General features: G+C 37.4%; 2 protein-coding genes across 4 annotated transcripts in view; one reads left to right on the top strand and one right to left on the bottom strand.

The window, feature by feature from the left end:
* Window positions 1–15905, bottom strand: part of si:dkey-171c9.3 — a 17507-nt gene continuing 1602 nt past the window's right edge. The window contains exons 2-5 of one of the 2 annotated variants that reach the window (XM_048183833.1): window positions 8837–8919; window positions 5115–5192; window positions 3334–4902; window positions 1–603 (exon numbers count right to left, since the gene is read on the bottom strand). In XM_048183833.1, coding sequence (XP_048039790.1) covers window positions 430–603; window positions 3334–4902; window positions 5115–5192 — 1821 coding nt within the window. In that variant the 5' untranslated portion in view covers window positions 8837–8919 and the 3' untranslated portion in view covers window positions 1–429. Of the gene's footprint in view, window positions 604–3333; window positions 4903–5114; window positions 5193–8836; window positions 8936–15905 lie in introns of those variants that run through there. The other variant, XM_048183835.1, reaches the window with a different exon arrangement.
* Window positions 10783–15905, top strand: part of ccnb3 (cyclin B3) — a 21689-nt gene continuing 16566 nt past the window's right edge. The window contains exons 1-8 of one of the 2 annotated variants that reach the window (XM_048183837.1): window positions 10783–10990; window positions 11174–11283; window positions 11380–11460; window positions 12632–12732; window positions 12843–12948; window positions 13291–13389; window positions 13474–13566; window positions 15266–15403. In XM_048183837.1, coding sequence (XP_048039794.1) covers window positions 11209–11283; window positions 11380–11460; window positions 12632–12732; window positions 12843–12948; window positions 13291–13389; window positions 13474–13566; window positions 15266–15403 — 693 coding nt within the window. In that variant the 5' untranslated portion in view covers window positions 10783–10990; window positions 11174–11208. Of the gene's footprint in view, window positions 10991–11173; window positions 11284–11376; window positions 11461–12631; window positions 12733–12842; window positions 12949–13290; window positions 13390–13473; window positions 13567–15265; window positions 15404–15905 lie in introns of both variants that reach the window. The other variant, XM_048183836.1, reaches the window with a different exon arrangement.

A 15905-nucleotide genomic window follows, 5' to 3' on the forward strand; every position in this document is an offset into this window, starting at 1 on the left:
TTTATCATCATTCAAACACACTTTATTATTGGTACTGACATATTGTTGAAAAATAATACACAGAATCTTTGGTCAAGAATGTGTCAGTGTGTTTTGGATGGTAGTAAATTCTAAAGCTGATTTGTAGTCAGATTTCCGCTTACCTAATAATGGCTGTGGCTTGAGCGTTTGGATTGGGAGAGCAGATCTCATATTGGTTTAAACAGACAGCGTACTTGCAGCTGTTTTATCTTTAAGGGATCGTTTTCAATGGGTGAGAATGAAATTGATTATAACTGCTGCATATACTTTATGTCTGTCTTCTTGTATTAATGTTTGGGATGTGAAAGATTGTGTGGATGCAGATTCATGTCTGCTGTTTTCTGTCTTCATATCGGGGGTGTCACACGGATCAATGACCAGTTCTGCAAGGGTGAAGCTGGTCCAAGATCAGTTTAAACGTGCATTGTCAATCAGGTGCTGTAGATGCTCCAAGAGAGAATTGGAGTTCTCATAGCGCCCTCTGCTGGTCGTTTGCTGCATGTCACAAAACTCATCAAGAGAAGCCACTAAATCACCCACTGTCCAGCCATTCAGACGGGCTCTCCGAGAGAGTCTGCAAAGCTAAGGGGGGGAAAAAAAAGCAATACAATTACTTTATAATGAAAAAGACTTTAGTGTGAGCACCTTATGCATTCTGATTAGCTCTTTCAAAGCAGTATGATATAGTACAATGAATGCCATCAAATAATTAAAGTGCTTCCTTAAACTTTTGTAAAGATTTAATCTGTATAAACTCAAAGCTATTGTATGAGATGGCAACCAGGATTGTTGTAAAATGCAAATTTCACTTCTAGGGTTTAATTTGAATTGTGATAACATTTCCAATTTACTTCTACTGGAACCACAATGCAAATTGCATATTGTTAGCCATGTTTTTATTTAAATTTATTCACTCATTTTGTTATAAGATAAAATGTTAATTTTTTATAAAATAATATTTCCAATAAAAATGCATGTTTAAGGTTTAAAACTGATGTCTGTAAACTTAAAGCTATTGTCTTAGATGACGACTGGAATTGTAAAATGAGATGTACTGTAAAACTGTCAGTTTAACCACTCATAAATAACAATAACAAAAAAAAAAAAGGATTTTTAAGACAAAACCTTTTCAGGAAAAAATATCAATTATAGGTTTAAATTTGATTTACCTCATTTACTTCTACTGGAATGACAGTACAAACAATTTTTAATTGTCAACCCATGTTTTATGTATTTATTTACAAATTTGGTTCAGGATAAAATGTTTCCTTCTTAACATTTTTTGAATTAAAATAATTCAAAATTATTAATTGGGAGTTGGTATAATCATAATAATGAACAGATAAAATTTGGTTTCCAGTATAAATGCATGTACAAATTTTAAACTGATGCCCATGTTTTAGGCAACCACACCTTACAACTTAAAATACTCGAAAATACTGAGTTAAAGGGTTAGTTCACCCAAAAATGAAAATAATGTCATTAATTACATGTCATTCTACACCCGTAAGGCCTTCATTCATCTTTGGAACACAAATTAAGATATTTTTGATGAAATCCGATGGCTCAGTGAGGCCTGCATTCAAAGCAATGACACTTCCTCTCTCAAGATCCATAAAGGTACTAGCGAGTTCATTAGTTCTACCTTAATATTATAAAGCGATGAGAATATTTTTGTGTGCCAAAAAAACAAAATAACGACTTTTCAACAATATAGTGATGGGCTGATTTCAAAACACTGCTTTGGAGCTTTACGAATCGAATCAGTGACTCGGATAGTTCTGAAGCAGAGTTTTGAAATCGGCCCATCACTATATTGTTGAAAAGTCATTATTTCGTTTTTTTTGGCGCACAAAAATGTTCTCGTCGCTTTATAATATTAAGATAAAACCACTGAACTCGCATGAACTGTTTTAAATATGTTTTTAGTACCTTTATGGATCTTGAGAGAGGAAATATCATTGCTGTGAATGCAGGCCTCACTGAGTCATCGGATTTCATCAAAAATATCTTAAAGATGCCGAAGAACATGTTTTCAAAAGATGTAATATAAGTCTTAAGTGTCCCCTGAATGTGTCTGTGAAGTTTCAGCTCAAAATACCCCATAGTTTTTTTTTAAATTCATTTTTTAATCTGCCTATCATTATAAATGCGCCGATTCAGGGTACGCGGCCCCTTTAAATCTCGTGCTCCACGCCCCAAGAGCTCATGCTTGCCTTAAACACTATAAACAAAGTTCACACAGCTAATATAACCCTCAAAATGGATCTTTACAAAGTGTTCGTTATGCAACATGTCTAATCGCATAAGTATAGTATTTATTTGGATGTTTACATTTGATTCTGAACGAGTTTGATAGTGCTCTGTGACTAAAACTAACATTACACACTGTTGGAGAGATTTATAAAGAATGAAGTTGTGTTTATGCATTATACAGACTGCAAGTGTTTAAAAAATGAAAATAACGACAGTCTTGTCTCCGTGAATACAGTAAGAAACGATGGTAACTTTAACCACATTTAACAGTACATTAGCAACATGCTAACGAAACATTTAGAAAGACAATTTAAAAATGTCACTAAAAATATGATATCAATGATCATGTCAGTTATTATTGCTCCATCTGCCATTTTTCGCTGTTGTCCTTGCTTGCTTACCTAGTCTGATGATTCAGCTGTGCACATCCAGATGTTAATACTGGCTGCCCTTGTGTAATGCCTTGATCATGGGCTGGCATATGCAAATATTGGGGGCGTACACCCTGACTGTTATGTAACAGTCGGTGTTATGTTGAGATTTGCGGGTCCCTCGAAGGTCTTTTAAACAAATGAGATTTATATAAGAAGGAGGAAACAATGGAGTTTGAGACTCACTGTATGTCATTTCCATGTACTGAACTCTTGTTATTCATCTATGCCGAGGTAAATTCAATTTTTGAATCTAGGGCACCTTTAATTTGTGTTCCGAAGATGAATGAAGGCCTTATGGGTGTAGAATGACATGAGGGTGAGTAATAAATGACATTATTTTAATTTTTGGGTGAACTAACCATTTAAAGCCCGCTCACATCAAATATGATAAAAATAATGATAATAGTTTTAATAATGTTTCTAATTCTATGAGAATAGGGAAGTCTGTTACATAGTTGTGGTGTGAGAATACTTCCCTATTCTCATGGAATTGTAATGGAACCTGACACTTTATAGTTATCGTCCAAGGTCTTTAAACATTAAAGCAAAAAGTATTACAACAACCATCCATGGTGTCCTCAATTAGGCAAATTCAGTCTGTGAAAACGGTAATATTCTGTACCTGTTGCTGAAGGCTTGTGTCTGGTAGATCAAACTGAAGTGCTGAATTCGTGTTCTGAGAGGCCACGGCCCAGAGTAGAGCACATTGCAGTTCCTGTACATGACGACTTTGCACAGCATGTATCTTGATCACCAATGGTTTGTCTTTCTGGGAGCCAAATTCTGCTCCCTCAAATTGCTTACAGTTAAAGAGTAAGCTGGAAGCATCACACACAGAATGCCGAAGCACGTCTTCTGCTAAGTTGTTGGCAAATGTGTGTACTAATGATGTCACGTTTATGGCGTCGACTGTAATGGGATTCAGTTCTGATTTATCGTTACAGCATCTGAAGGTTGTGGCTTTGAGGGAGTTTATTGAGTCTTTACACAGTGTGTTTGAATATCGTTCTTCTTCCCATCGCTGTGGGGAAGCTTGGCTCGAAAGATGTGGCTGGGTTCCATGTTTAAACACACCCTGTCTTAGCTTAGCAAAAGCATGAACCACACTGTTAAAGATTAGCTCACTAGCTAAAACTTTCACCCCGTCCGTTGCAGAGAATGGCATGCAAGATCTTTTTTCTGGAGCCATGTCTACCTTATGCTTTGTTGTTTCTTCCTTCAAAACCTTCCTTTCTCCTCTCGCCATCACTTCTGCTAGAGACGTTGTGACAATTTCGCTCGCTAGTTGATCAGAAATAGCCAACATGCATTTCACACAACCCTCATCCCTTACTTTTATCTCATTTGTGGTGAGAGAATGAAGGATATCTGCAGATATTTGAGCAGCATAGTCAGTCAGCCAGGGAATGTCATTTTGGAGTCCACCATCATCAGCTTCTCTGCCCTCGTCTTCTTCTAGACCTCCGTTTTGACAACACTCCAGTGAAAGCGAGCGCATCAGCCTCACCATGAAGTCAACGGATGCGTCTGTCATTTGGTTCTCCAATAAGGGTTGCATGTGGTCTTTGGGGGTCGGAGGAGGGGGTGAAGGTAGAAACTCTTTAGCAAGTCCTCCCTTTAGCTTCCTTGTGAAACTGGCTCGACTCCTCATCATCTCTGGAAGTAAAGGGGTGCTTGGAGGAGCATCAGGGTAGTCGAGAGACCCCAGACTGGCCATGCTCTTCAAGGAAGTGGCATATACTGTGGTCAGTGAGTCATTATATTCCTCCATCTTGTCTGTTTCCATTTCAAATGCATTTTTATCACACTCTGAGGAGCACAGGACCCATGCATTTTCATAATGCATTTTCCCCTCTTTATCATTTATATTTTTGGATGATGGATCATCAGAGTGATGTTGCCTCTCCATCTCTTCTAGTGCTTTGCAACAGACTTTTAAAGTTAACTCTTCAGCTAGCATCTCAACGTCATCCTGTCTCACTTTGACAGATTCACTTGGGTCTCTGATCCTCACAGCTGAATCTATAATAGCTTTGGCTGTCATATGCGCAAAGTATTGAATGGGCTCTGTGTTCTGTTCTAATGTTGCATCCAGTAAACGGCTGTATGTTTCCAACGTGTGTTGGATTGACAGCGGGTTGTATGCAGGTTGTGGGTATGAATCACTGTCTATTACTGTCTGCGTAGAGTCCTGAAAAGGTCATAACAGAAAAAATGAAGACTTGACTTTCATCAGGTAAAGTTGCACTTTATACAGTGAACATACTTTTTAACAGCTACTTTTTCTGCATGATGATAGTTAGAAAGAAATTTGGAAGAGAAGGAACAATTTAATGACTGCAATGTATTTATTTACAGGCTTTTAATATACTTATATGATACAAAATAATATACTGTACTTACATCAGAGTGACCACATTCTGAGGCAGTGACTAGATCACACAGTTTAAATGAGCTGCTTAGCCACTCCTCATTAATCATCTGAAAAAGAGATATAAAATAGATATAATTTAGAGACGTACAATATGTCACCATATTGGTTATCAGATTTTTTAAATTGATCTGTATGGGTTTATATCAATTACGTTTGCATATAATTATAATAAAGCGATAAGCGATTCTGCTTGTTTCCATTTCCTCACACTCGAACCTTCCACAAAATATTATTTCAGCTCGGAAAGGCTGAAGCGAATTACATTCGCGGGGTTCATTGCACAGGATATGCGCTGTGAGAAACATTTTTGTTTTCCTTACAAATGCTATATGAAGGCATCATTTACGTTGTTTGGCATGCTGTGGGTAAACAACAGTAATGATGAGAAAGAGAAAACTCACACACAGCTCTTGAATGGAAAACGTTACTCTTAAATTCTGAAAGCACTCTTTGGTTATTGATTGTAATGTTTCATTGTTCCTCTTTTGGCTACTTGCTTTTGTGTTTTGAAGCTGTTTTATATATTTAAAAACTTTAAAGTCCCCATGAACCGGAAGTTGCAAATGACTTTTCTCCAGTGTTGTGAATAGAGGGCAGGGTTTCACCTTAGCGCTCCTCCTCTCCATCTCTCGCTCATAGCAGAGTAACGGTTGGAGGGTTTAAGCGGTTTTAACCCAACCCAAGCCGTCAAACTGACGTCATCAGAGAAGGAATGCCATTCCAGACCGGAAGTAACTTTTCAGATTTTTGATTAAAGATTACCACGACAAACAATTTTTTCTGTGTATTAACTTGCACGGATTAAAGGCCTTTGCACACTGAGTCAGAAATTTTCGTATGTGTCTTTTCGTATTCTTGATGCACACTGTGTCCGATGTGTATTAAAGGTGCCATCGAATGAAAAATTGAATTTACCTTGGCATAGTTGAATAACAAGAGTTCAGTACATGAAAATGACATACAGTGAGTCTCAAACTCCATTGTTTCCTCCTTCTTATATAAAGCTCATTTGTTTAAAAGACCTCCAAAGAACAGGCGAATCTCAACATAACACCGATTGTTACGTAACAGTCGGGATCATTAATATGTATGCCCCAAAATTTGCATATGCCAGCTCATGTTCAATGCATTACACAAGGGCAGCCAGTATTAACGTCTGGATCTGTGCACAGCTGAATCATCAGACTAGGTAAGCAAGCAAGGACAACAGCAAAAAAATGGCAGATGCAGCAATAATAACTGACATGATCCATGATATCATGATATTTTTAGTGATGTTTGTAAATTGTCTTTCTAAATGTTTCGTTAGCATGTTGCTAATGTACTGTTAAATGTGGTTAAAGTTACCATCGTTTATTACTGTATTCACGGAGACAAGAGCCGTTGTTATTTTCATTTTTTAAACACTTGCAGTCTGTATAATTCATAAACACAACTTCATTCTTTATAAATCTCTCCAACAGTGTGTAATGTTAGCTTTAGCCACGGATCACTATCAAACTCGTTCAGAATCAAATGTAAACATCCAAATAAATACTATACTCACATGATCTGATGTATGCGTGCAGCATGCATGACAAACACTTTGTAAAGATCCATTTTGAGGGTTATATTAGCTGTGTGAAGTTTGTTTATGCTGTTTAAGGCAAGCGCGAGCTCCGGGGGCGGGGAGCTTGAGGAATTAAAGGGGCCGCAGCCTGAATCGGTGCATAGTTAATGATGCCCCAAAATAGGCAGTTAAAAAAATGAATTAAAAAAAATCTATGGGGTATTTTGAGCTGAAACTTCACAGACACATTCAGGGGACACCTTAGACTTATATTACATCTTGTAAAAAAACGTTCGATAGCACCTTTAATGGATCCCTTGCGAAAAAAATTGCAAAACAATACAAAATGAAGTCTTCAAGCAGTGAGGATGATTTAGTTGTCTTCTCTCTTTTTAAAAAGACAAAAAGAAAGAGGAAATATTGGGTCCATCCAATCCCGAGATTGCGTAGAGAGGAAGGAGAGTTCCACCTCATCAAGGAGCTGCGTAATTATCCCGGGCCGAGCGTTTCAAAGTTTACTTCAGTGGCTCAGTTTGATGCTTTGCTAGTGATACTGGCACAATCTGTCTTTATATTCTCTTTCCGCACTTTGTCATACAGTGCTACTGCTTTGTGCTTTAGACGACGTGGATCAACTTGTCAGACTGCATTGGGGATTTTGCCGTTCGCTTGTATGGTAGCTCTGAATTGTCAAAACACCTCTCAAAATGCGTGCCACGGATGTGAAAAATGCAGAAAATCGAACCTGATCTAATTTTTTTTGACGACTTTAACATAACTTCAATTTTATTAATTTAATATTGCATTTTCTTAATATTGCATATTGCAAATTCTTATATTGCATATGTAATTAAATAAAATTTAAGATTAAGAAACTAATTAATTAATTAATAAGAAAAAAAGTAGATCAAGAATTGTTTTGGAATTGGAACATGACTCCCAGAATTGGAATCGGATCGGATAGAGATATAATTGGTTGAATATCTAAGATATATAACCAACTAAAGAAAAACAGGTCTCAAATGAGCAGAAAAAGAAATGGAAACCACAAGTGATCACCAAAAGAGTTACTGTAACAGGAAGTCATGTGACTGACAGGAAAAGATAGTGGGTGTTGATAGGTTCTGAAGAAAAAAAAAAGGTTTCCATTTACATTTTCTTGCAGATTTTGATTTAATAATTAAGACAATGATACTGGGGTAAGACATTATTCTAGATAATGGGGCATCCTTTACCTAACACAGTTTATTAAGAGAAATGGAAAAGAAGCTTGTGAGTGGACATCGGTTCAAGCTTTGATAAACATCAACTCAGCCTAAAACTTTATTTCAGCGCCCATATATTTATTTAATTTGGCAATGCAATGCATGAATAACCTGGTAGCTACAGTCGGTTCAAGTTATGAGTACATTTAAAGAGAACTGGAAATAAAAGGTCTCCAGGGCAGTTCTGTGGAGGACGTCACCTTAAAAAGTCTTTGTTTTTTTTATCTATTGTTTACGTATCGTCATACTTTGATGTTTTTAATAGAGACGTGAAACACTCGAAGGAGATTCTCTGATGAACCACAGATGATGGAGATTTTCTAAGGAGTGATAAAATGTGTGTGTGATAGTACTGGTCTAAAGAAATCCAATGCTATTTAACGTCAAATGCCCCAGGGTGGGATGCACAGTGTTAAATTAAATTTCATGGTATTGCTAAAAGAAATTAATAAGTAAATGCATATGTGAAACACATTAAAAACACTTGGCTGTAGAACAAAGCTGGAGAGAGACTGCACTTTAAAGGCAGAGATTGCTGCTTATACTGTAGAATGAAAGACATCTTACAAGTACAAGTTAATCAGATGCAACCTAATGTATCAAATGTCATGTAACATGGCTTTAAAAGGGTTATATTATGATTTTCATCTCCAAGCTTCTAAGATACAATTGAATTTGTCTTATATGCAATAATTTCCTCCTGCTGAAGGAAAATGTGAGAGCAAAGCAGGCAGACCTACTTTTAAAAGTAAAGTAAAATAGTAAAACAAAAAGGGAAATATAATTTCAGCCAAAATTGTTTCAATAATTAGTGATAACTAACTAAATACATCAAATCACCTCTTCATACATTGGGAAAAATATCTGTTTTCTTTACCTTGTTGAAGAAAATCAGTCAAGTTCGGCTTGATAGACTTGAGGATGTTAGTGATGGGGCCACAGGCAGACTATGCTGATTTCCTGTGTGAAAGACATGTATGTGTGGGTGGCTGGGGGTGTGGCTTCATTGTAAAAGACAATAATATCTGTAATATACAAAATAAGCCAAAGCTATTAAAGGATTAGTTCACTTTCAAATTAAAATTTCCTGATAATTTACTCACCCCCATGTCATCCAAGATGTTCATGTCTTTCTTTCTTCAGTCCAAAAGAAATTAAGGTTTTTGATGAAAACATACCAGGATTTTTCTGCATAGTGGACTTCAATGGTCTCCAAATGGTTGAAGGTCAAAATTACAGTTTACAGCGATCCCAGACGAGAAATAAGGGTCTTATTTAGAGAAACCACCGCTCATTTTCCAAAAAAAAATTATAACGTTTTTAAAGTTTTAACCATAAATGCTCATCTTGAACAAGCTCTCTTCTTCTTCTCTATTTGAATTCCAGCAGTGTAGACACTGCTAAGTGTATTACTGCCCTTCATAGGTTAAAGTTTGAACTAAATTGTCATACAATATGCTAGTGCAAGTATATAACAATTAGTTCAAACTTTAAAGGGTTAGTTCACCCAAAAATGAAAATTCTGTCATTTATTACTCACCCTCATGTCGTTCCACACCCGTAAGACCTTCGTTAATCTTCGGAACACAAATTAAGATATTTTAGTTGAAATCCGATGGCTCGTGAGGCCTGCATAGGGAGCAATGACATTTTCTCTCTCAAGATCCATTAATGAACTAAAAACATATTTAAATCGGTTTATGTGAGTACAGTGGTTCAATATTAATATTATAAAGCGACGAGAATATTTTGCGCCAAAAAAAACAAAATAATGACTTATTTAGTGATGGCCGATTTCAAAACACTGCTTCGTGAAGCATTGGAGCACATTGAATCAGCGTGTTGAATCTGCTGTTCGGAGAGCCAAAGTCACGTGATTTCAGCCGTTGACATGCGATCCGAATCATGATTCGATACACTGATTCATTATGCTCCGATTAAGCAGTGTTTAGAAATCGGCCATCACTAAATAAGTCGTTTTTTTTTTTTTTTTGCGCACCAAAAATATTCTCGTTGCTTTATAATATTAATATTGAACCACTGTACTCACATGAACTGATTTAAATATGTTTTTAGTACATTAATGGATCTTGAGAGAGGAAATGTAATTGCGCCCTATGCAGGCCTGACTGAGCAATCGAATTTCAACTAAAATATCTTAATTTGTGTTCCGAAGATCAACGAAGGTCTTACGGGTGTGGAACGGCATGAGGGTGAGTAATAAATGACAGAATTTTCATTTTTGGGTGAACTAACCCTTTAACCTGTGGATGGCAGTAATACACTTAGCATTGTCTACACTGCCGGAATTCTAATAGAGAAGAAGAGAGCTAGTTCAAGATGAGCATTTATTGTTAAAACGTATAGAATTTGTTTTGTTTTTTAGAAAATGAGTGATGGTTTCTCTAGATAAGACCCTTATTCCTTGTCTGGGATCTTGTAGAACGCTTTGAAGCTGCAAAGCTTAATTTTGACCTTTAACCGTTTGGGCTCCACTGAAGTCCACTATAAGGAGAATAATCCTGGAATGTTTTCATCAATAACCTTAATTTCTTTTTGACTGAAGAAAGAAAGAAAGACATGAACATCTTGGATGACATGGGGGTGAGTAAATTATCAGGAAATTTTAATTTGAAAGTGAACTAATCCTTTGACATTACTGACATATTTTATTTAATAAGCAGAACCTCTGTTGTTGTCATTACCATAGACTGTAAAGCACATTCTCTCCAACGTACACTAAGAACGCGAGCTGTCTTCTTATTGGTTGCTAGGGTGTTTTTGAAAATTCTATTGTCCCGCCCCTTAACAACGGCATCCTAACTCGACGCTCATTGGCCTAGAGCGAGGTGCAGTCGGCCAATCGCTTCAGTGCGTGTAGTTTTGGACGCATGCAGACAGCAGTTCGGTGTTTGTCTGTTTCAGCCTGGATCGCTTTCCATTGTACTTTTCGTGAATGTGTTGCACATATTCTCTCTTTTTAAAAATATTTTCCTGCTTTAATTGATGTTGTTCGGCGTATCCTGAAAAGGTAAGATCGATTTGTAATTTCTCGCAAAAGTAAACGACACATTTGCTTGCATGTTGTTCTTTAACGAGCGACTTGATGCTTCCTGCTATCAAAACAATTCCTACACCGATCTTCGTTTGAATGTTTAGAAACCTTGTGGAGCACAGCTTCATTCATTCTTTGTTCACTTCACATCCGAAACAGGATTTAACTGTGAAGGATCAGAACAACAGAATAAAATGCCTTTTTCCCGAGGAAAGAAGCCCACCACCAGTAAAATCCCCAAACTTCATCCTAAAGGACTGGAGAACCAGGTATACAATGAGATCAGATCTTTGAATGAATTAGATCTTTGCTGATTTGATTGTTGTTGTTGATCTGATCCATCTTTTGTTGTTGTGTTTAAGGAGGATGGCCCCCAGACCAAGCGCTCATCATCCCCTCCCCAAGGGGCCCCTAAGAAAAGAACTGCTTTTGTGGACATTACCAATGTAAGGGTGCCATTGTCTCACAGTGTTTTTTGGCCCCTTGGTTTGATTCTGATGATATCAAACCAGTAAGTGTTGAGCATCTGACTTGTAGCCCCATTAACACCAGCAGTTTAAACTCATGATGCGAATCAGCATGCCTGATTGTCATGACTGCACTGAAATCTTATTCATGCCAGAGCAGTAAGTGTGCACAAAAGCAGGAGATCTCCAGTTTTAAATAGGTCAGATGGTTTTGGTGGGTCGGGGTTTCCAGGTGAGGTGCTCTCATATGCAAATTGTAATGATTGCTCCATTCACCATTGTTGTGTCTCAAGATTGAACCAAGTTGATTGATTTGCTGTGATTCTTGCTTATTTTAACGTATTAAACCTTAAAGGATTAGTCCATTTTCAAATAACAATTTCCTGATAATTTACTCACCCCCATGTCATCCGAGATGTTCATGTCTTTCTTTCGTCAGTCGAAAAGAAATTAAGGTTTTTGATGAAACATTCCAGGATTATTCTCCTTATAGTGGACTTCATTGGTCTCCAAAATGACCATTTCAGCGCAGCTTCAAAGGGCTTTAAACGATACCAGACGAGGAATAAGGGTCTTATGTAGCGAAACGATTGGTCATTTTAAAAACTTAAGCGGTATGTCCTACGCCTTCCCTATTCTACTTACGGAACGAACGTGGCGACGGTTCCGTTTTTTTCCATAAGTAGAATAGAGAAGGCGTAGGAGATACAGTGTAAGCTTTTTGTAGAATGCGGAATGGTGGAAGCACTTGCAAAGCGATCATTTGTGTTTATAAAGCATATACAGTTGTATTTTTTTTATTTTTTATTTTTTTCAAAAATGACCGATCATTTCGCTAGATAAGACCCTTATTCCTCGTCTGGTATCGTTTAAAGTCCTTTGAAGCTGCAGTGAAACTGTAATTTTGGACACCACTGAAGTCCACTATAAGGAGAATTATCCTGGAATTTTTTCATCAAAAACCTTAATTTCTTTTCAACTGAAGAAAGAAAGACATGAACATCTTGGATGACATGGGGGTGAGTAAATTATCAGGAAATTTTCATTCAGAAGTGAACTAATCCTTTAAGTTCAGTTTTCGGCTGACATTTAGGCTGAATTTTGTCCCAAGAGAAAATATGCTAACTCTTAAAATGCGCTTTTATTAAAGGCACACAAGATTGAGCTAAGCAACCCCATCAAAAAGAAAGATCATGTTAAGAAGCTGCAGAAGAAGATCTCAGTTCTTTCTAAGAATGATGTCAATTTAAAGTAAGTCATATTTTACTACCTCTTTATCTTTACCCTACCGTACATTGAGGTGTTTTGAGAGTGATATGAGATGATTGTCCCAGAATTTGATTGTCCTTTTCTTCCTTCAGATCTGTGTTTAGTTCAGAGGAAAAGTTGGGGGAACTGCAGAATGTGGAGTCACTAGAAGAGCCCTCTTCTAAAACCTCAATTCCTCCACACCTCCTGCCTCCAGAGGTAAGGCCCTGGTCTGCTGCATTGGTGTGACGACAGAATTGGCATGAATGTGAATATCTATGAGTAAATATCCAGTTGTCCCAAAGTGTTTCGGAGGGTTTTAAATAGGAGAGCTTTTTAAAGAAACCCCACAGACGTATTGCTCCCTGCATTAAAGATAAATGCAGAAGCAACATTTGAATTCTAATTAATGTTCATTTAATTAGGGATCACACTTTAAAGACTTCATATTACATATTTATGGTACATATTATTAACATTCTTTAATATTTTAGGGGTTAACAAAAGTTTAGCAGGTTTTTCCTTAAATATGCACAAATCATTGTATCTGTTGTCTTTCAGATTCCTCCAGAGTTTGACATTGATTCTGAGCAACTCAGTGACTCCACGCATGCAGCAGAGTATGCCAAAGATATTTTTGACTACCTCAAGAGCAGAGAGGTTGGTTTAGTACTGAGTTTATTGATGATCTTGCAGAAATGGGAAACGGCAAGCTAAAACTAAAACAATTTCTTTTATTTGCAGGAAAAGTTTGTCTTACATGACTACATGGCTGATCAACCAACTCTGAACACCAATATGAGAGCAATTCTGGTGGACTGGCTGGTTGAGGTCCAGGTAAGTGTTGATGTTTGATGGCTTCTGGGCATCATTTCAAATGTGATAAGGTAGAATGTTTTTGGCTTTTGTTGGCTTAAAGGGATAGTTCACTCAAATGAAAATTCTGTCATGTACTCACCCTCAAGTAGTTCCAAACCTGTATGAATTTCTTTGTTCTGCTGAACACAAAGGAAGATATTTGGAAGAATGTCAGTAACCAGATCAAGATCTGTTTGGTTACTGACAGTAAAGGCTGATTTATACTTCTGTGTCGGACCTACGCCGGAGCCTCTGCGCCGTAGGCTATGCGTCTGTTTTCATTTATACTTCTGCACTAGTAGGCAGTGTCTGTGGTCATGTTGCATATCAAGGCAAAAGCCGAAGAAGAAGCAGCTTGTCATGTACGTTGTCAGAGAAGCTTACAAATAGAAGCGGCAAATAGGTAACGACTTTTGTTGCAGTATGACTGCATGTGTCCCCTGAAACAGAGCTATATATCCTAATTATCCTAATTATTGTTAATATGTAATTAATTTTTCCAGGAGCTCATTGCTTCTACCTTCAAGTAAATTGCTAACAGTGTTTGTAAATTAATTGCCTAAATTATTACATTATTATTAGCAACTGCATTCTTTAAATTGTAATGTTGACATGCATTCTCTGTAAAGCTGCTTTGAAACGATATGTATTGTGAAAAGCGCTATACAAATAAATGTGAATTTTTCATTTGACATTTTTTTCATTCCTATGGAAGCTGAAAACGCTCGCTCTTCTCCGAGTGACCTGAGGGAGGGGTTCTAGCAGACCAATCACAGCACTTGTGGTCCGTGTAGAATTGACGCGTTGTTACATTTTTGAAGAGGTGCACGTCAGGCTATGTCGTAGGCTACGTGTGGTACAAACAGCCTACGCCATAGCTACGGCATACACTTGACGCAGAAGTAATCAGCCTTAAAGGTCCCGTTTTTTGTGTTTTTTTGAAGCTTTGATTGTGTTTATAGTGTGCAATATAACATGTGTTCATGTTTCGCGTGTAAAAAAACACAATATTTTTCACATAATTTACTTATCTGTATACCGCTGTTTCCACTGTCATAAAAACGGGCTGATGACTTCCTTGTTCTATGAAGTCCCTCCTTCGGAAATACGTAACGAGTTCTGATTGTGCCAGCGGTTCCTGTGTTGTGATTCGACAGCAGCTCTTAGAGCATCTTGCCCGGAAAGGTCACGCCTCTTACCATAACGTGGAGATGCACGCGCTCAGTGTTATTGTAAACATGTCTTTAATTTTACCCTATCAATTTGAGCCGGAATCAGACCCGGTGATTGGACTGCGGGATGAAAATAACAGCGTTTCGACGACATGGCGACAAACACACTCTACAAACGCAACTCTTGTGTATTCCTGTGGGCGGAGGTTAGTCAAAAAACTGTTTTAGTGACGTCATTAAAGAAGGAAGTAGAGGGATGTAGTCCAAACTGGCCGTTCGATGTAGGCGACTTCTGTTAAATAAAATATCTTGTTTGGCATTGAACTTTGAGCTTTAAAATTTTACAGATTTCATTTATACTCTAACAACAACATTACACACTAACTAAAGTTTGAAACATGGGATCACGAAGAACGGGACCTTTAAATGATGACAGAATTTTCATTTTTGTGTAAACTATCCCTTTAAGCACTGATGTGACTTTATTCTTGCTTTTTATTCTGCAGGAGAATTTTGAGCTGAATCATGAGACTCTGTACCTGGCTGTGAAAATGACGGATCATTATCTGGCCGTGAGCCAGGTCAAACGGGAGTCTTTACAGCTCATTGGTTCAACTGCCATGCTCATTGCTTCTAAATTTGAGGTAAGGTGTGCTCTCTCATGATAGCTGAAAGTCATTCCTTTAGACTCGCACTTTTCTGGGCTTAGTTGTAATTAGACTTAGTCATTATCTCACACATACACACACTTGCACAACCTCATAGAAATGTAGTTATGCGTAGAAATGTGTGTATATATATATATATTTTGCTCTGTTAGCACCTATAAAATATTAATATGAGGCAGAAGTACAGAATGTCACATTTTATTATTGACCGTTTCAACACAAAATGTTTTACCAACTAATAAGAACAGCACTTTTAGAATTTCATCCCTTTGCCTAATGTGAGCATAAACCGTCCCAATACTTAAAGCAGAACTAAGTAACTTTTTTTTACCTTCATAAATAGTTTTCTAAGTCCTTACGATGGTTAATTGACTTGTAGTGGTGTGTTTGAGGCGTGCACTAACCCCCTCTGGCACGTCTACGCCAGAAAACAGCACTTGCAAGTTGAGCTTCGCCGACCCGACACAATCTCGCCTCA

This window comes from Megalobrama amblycephala, linkage group LG3 (genome assembly GCF_018812025.1).
Source record: "Megalobrama amblycephala isolate DHTTF-2021 linkage group LG3, ASM1881202v1, whole genome shotgun sequence".
Taxonomy (NCBI): domain Eukaryota; kingdom Metazoa; phylum Chordata; class Actinopteri; order Cypriniformes; family Xenocyprididae; genus Megalobrama; species Megalobrama amblycephala.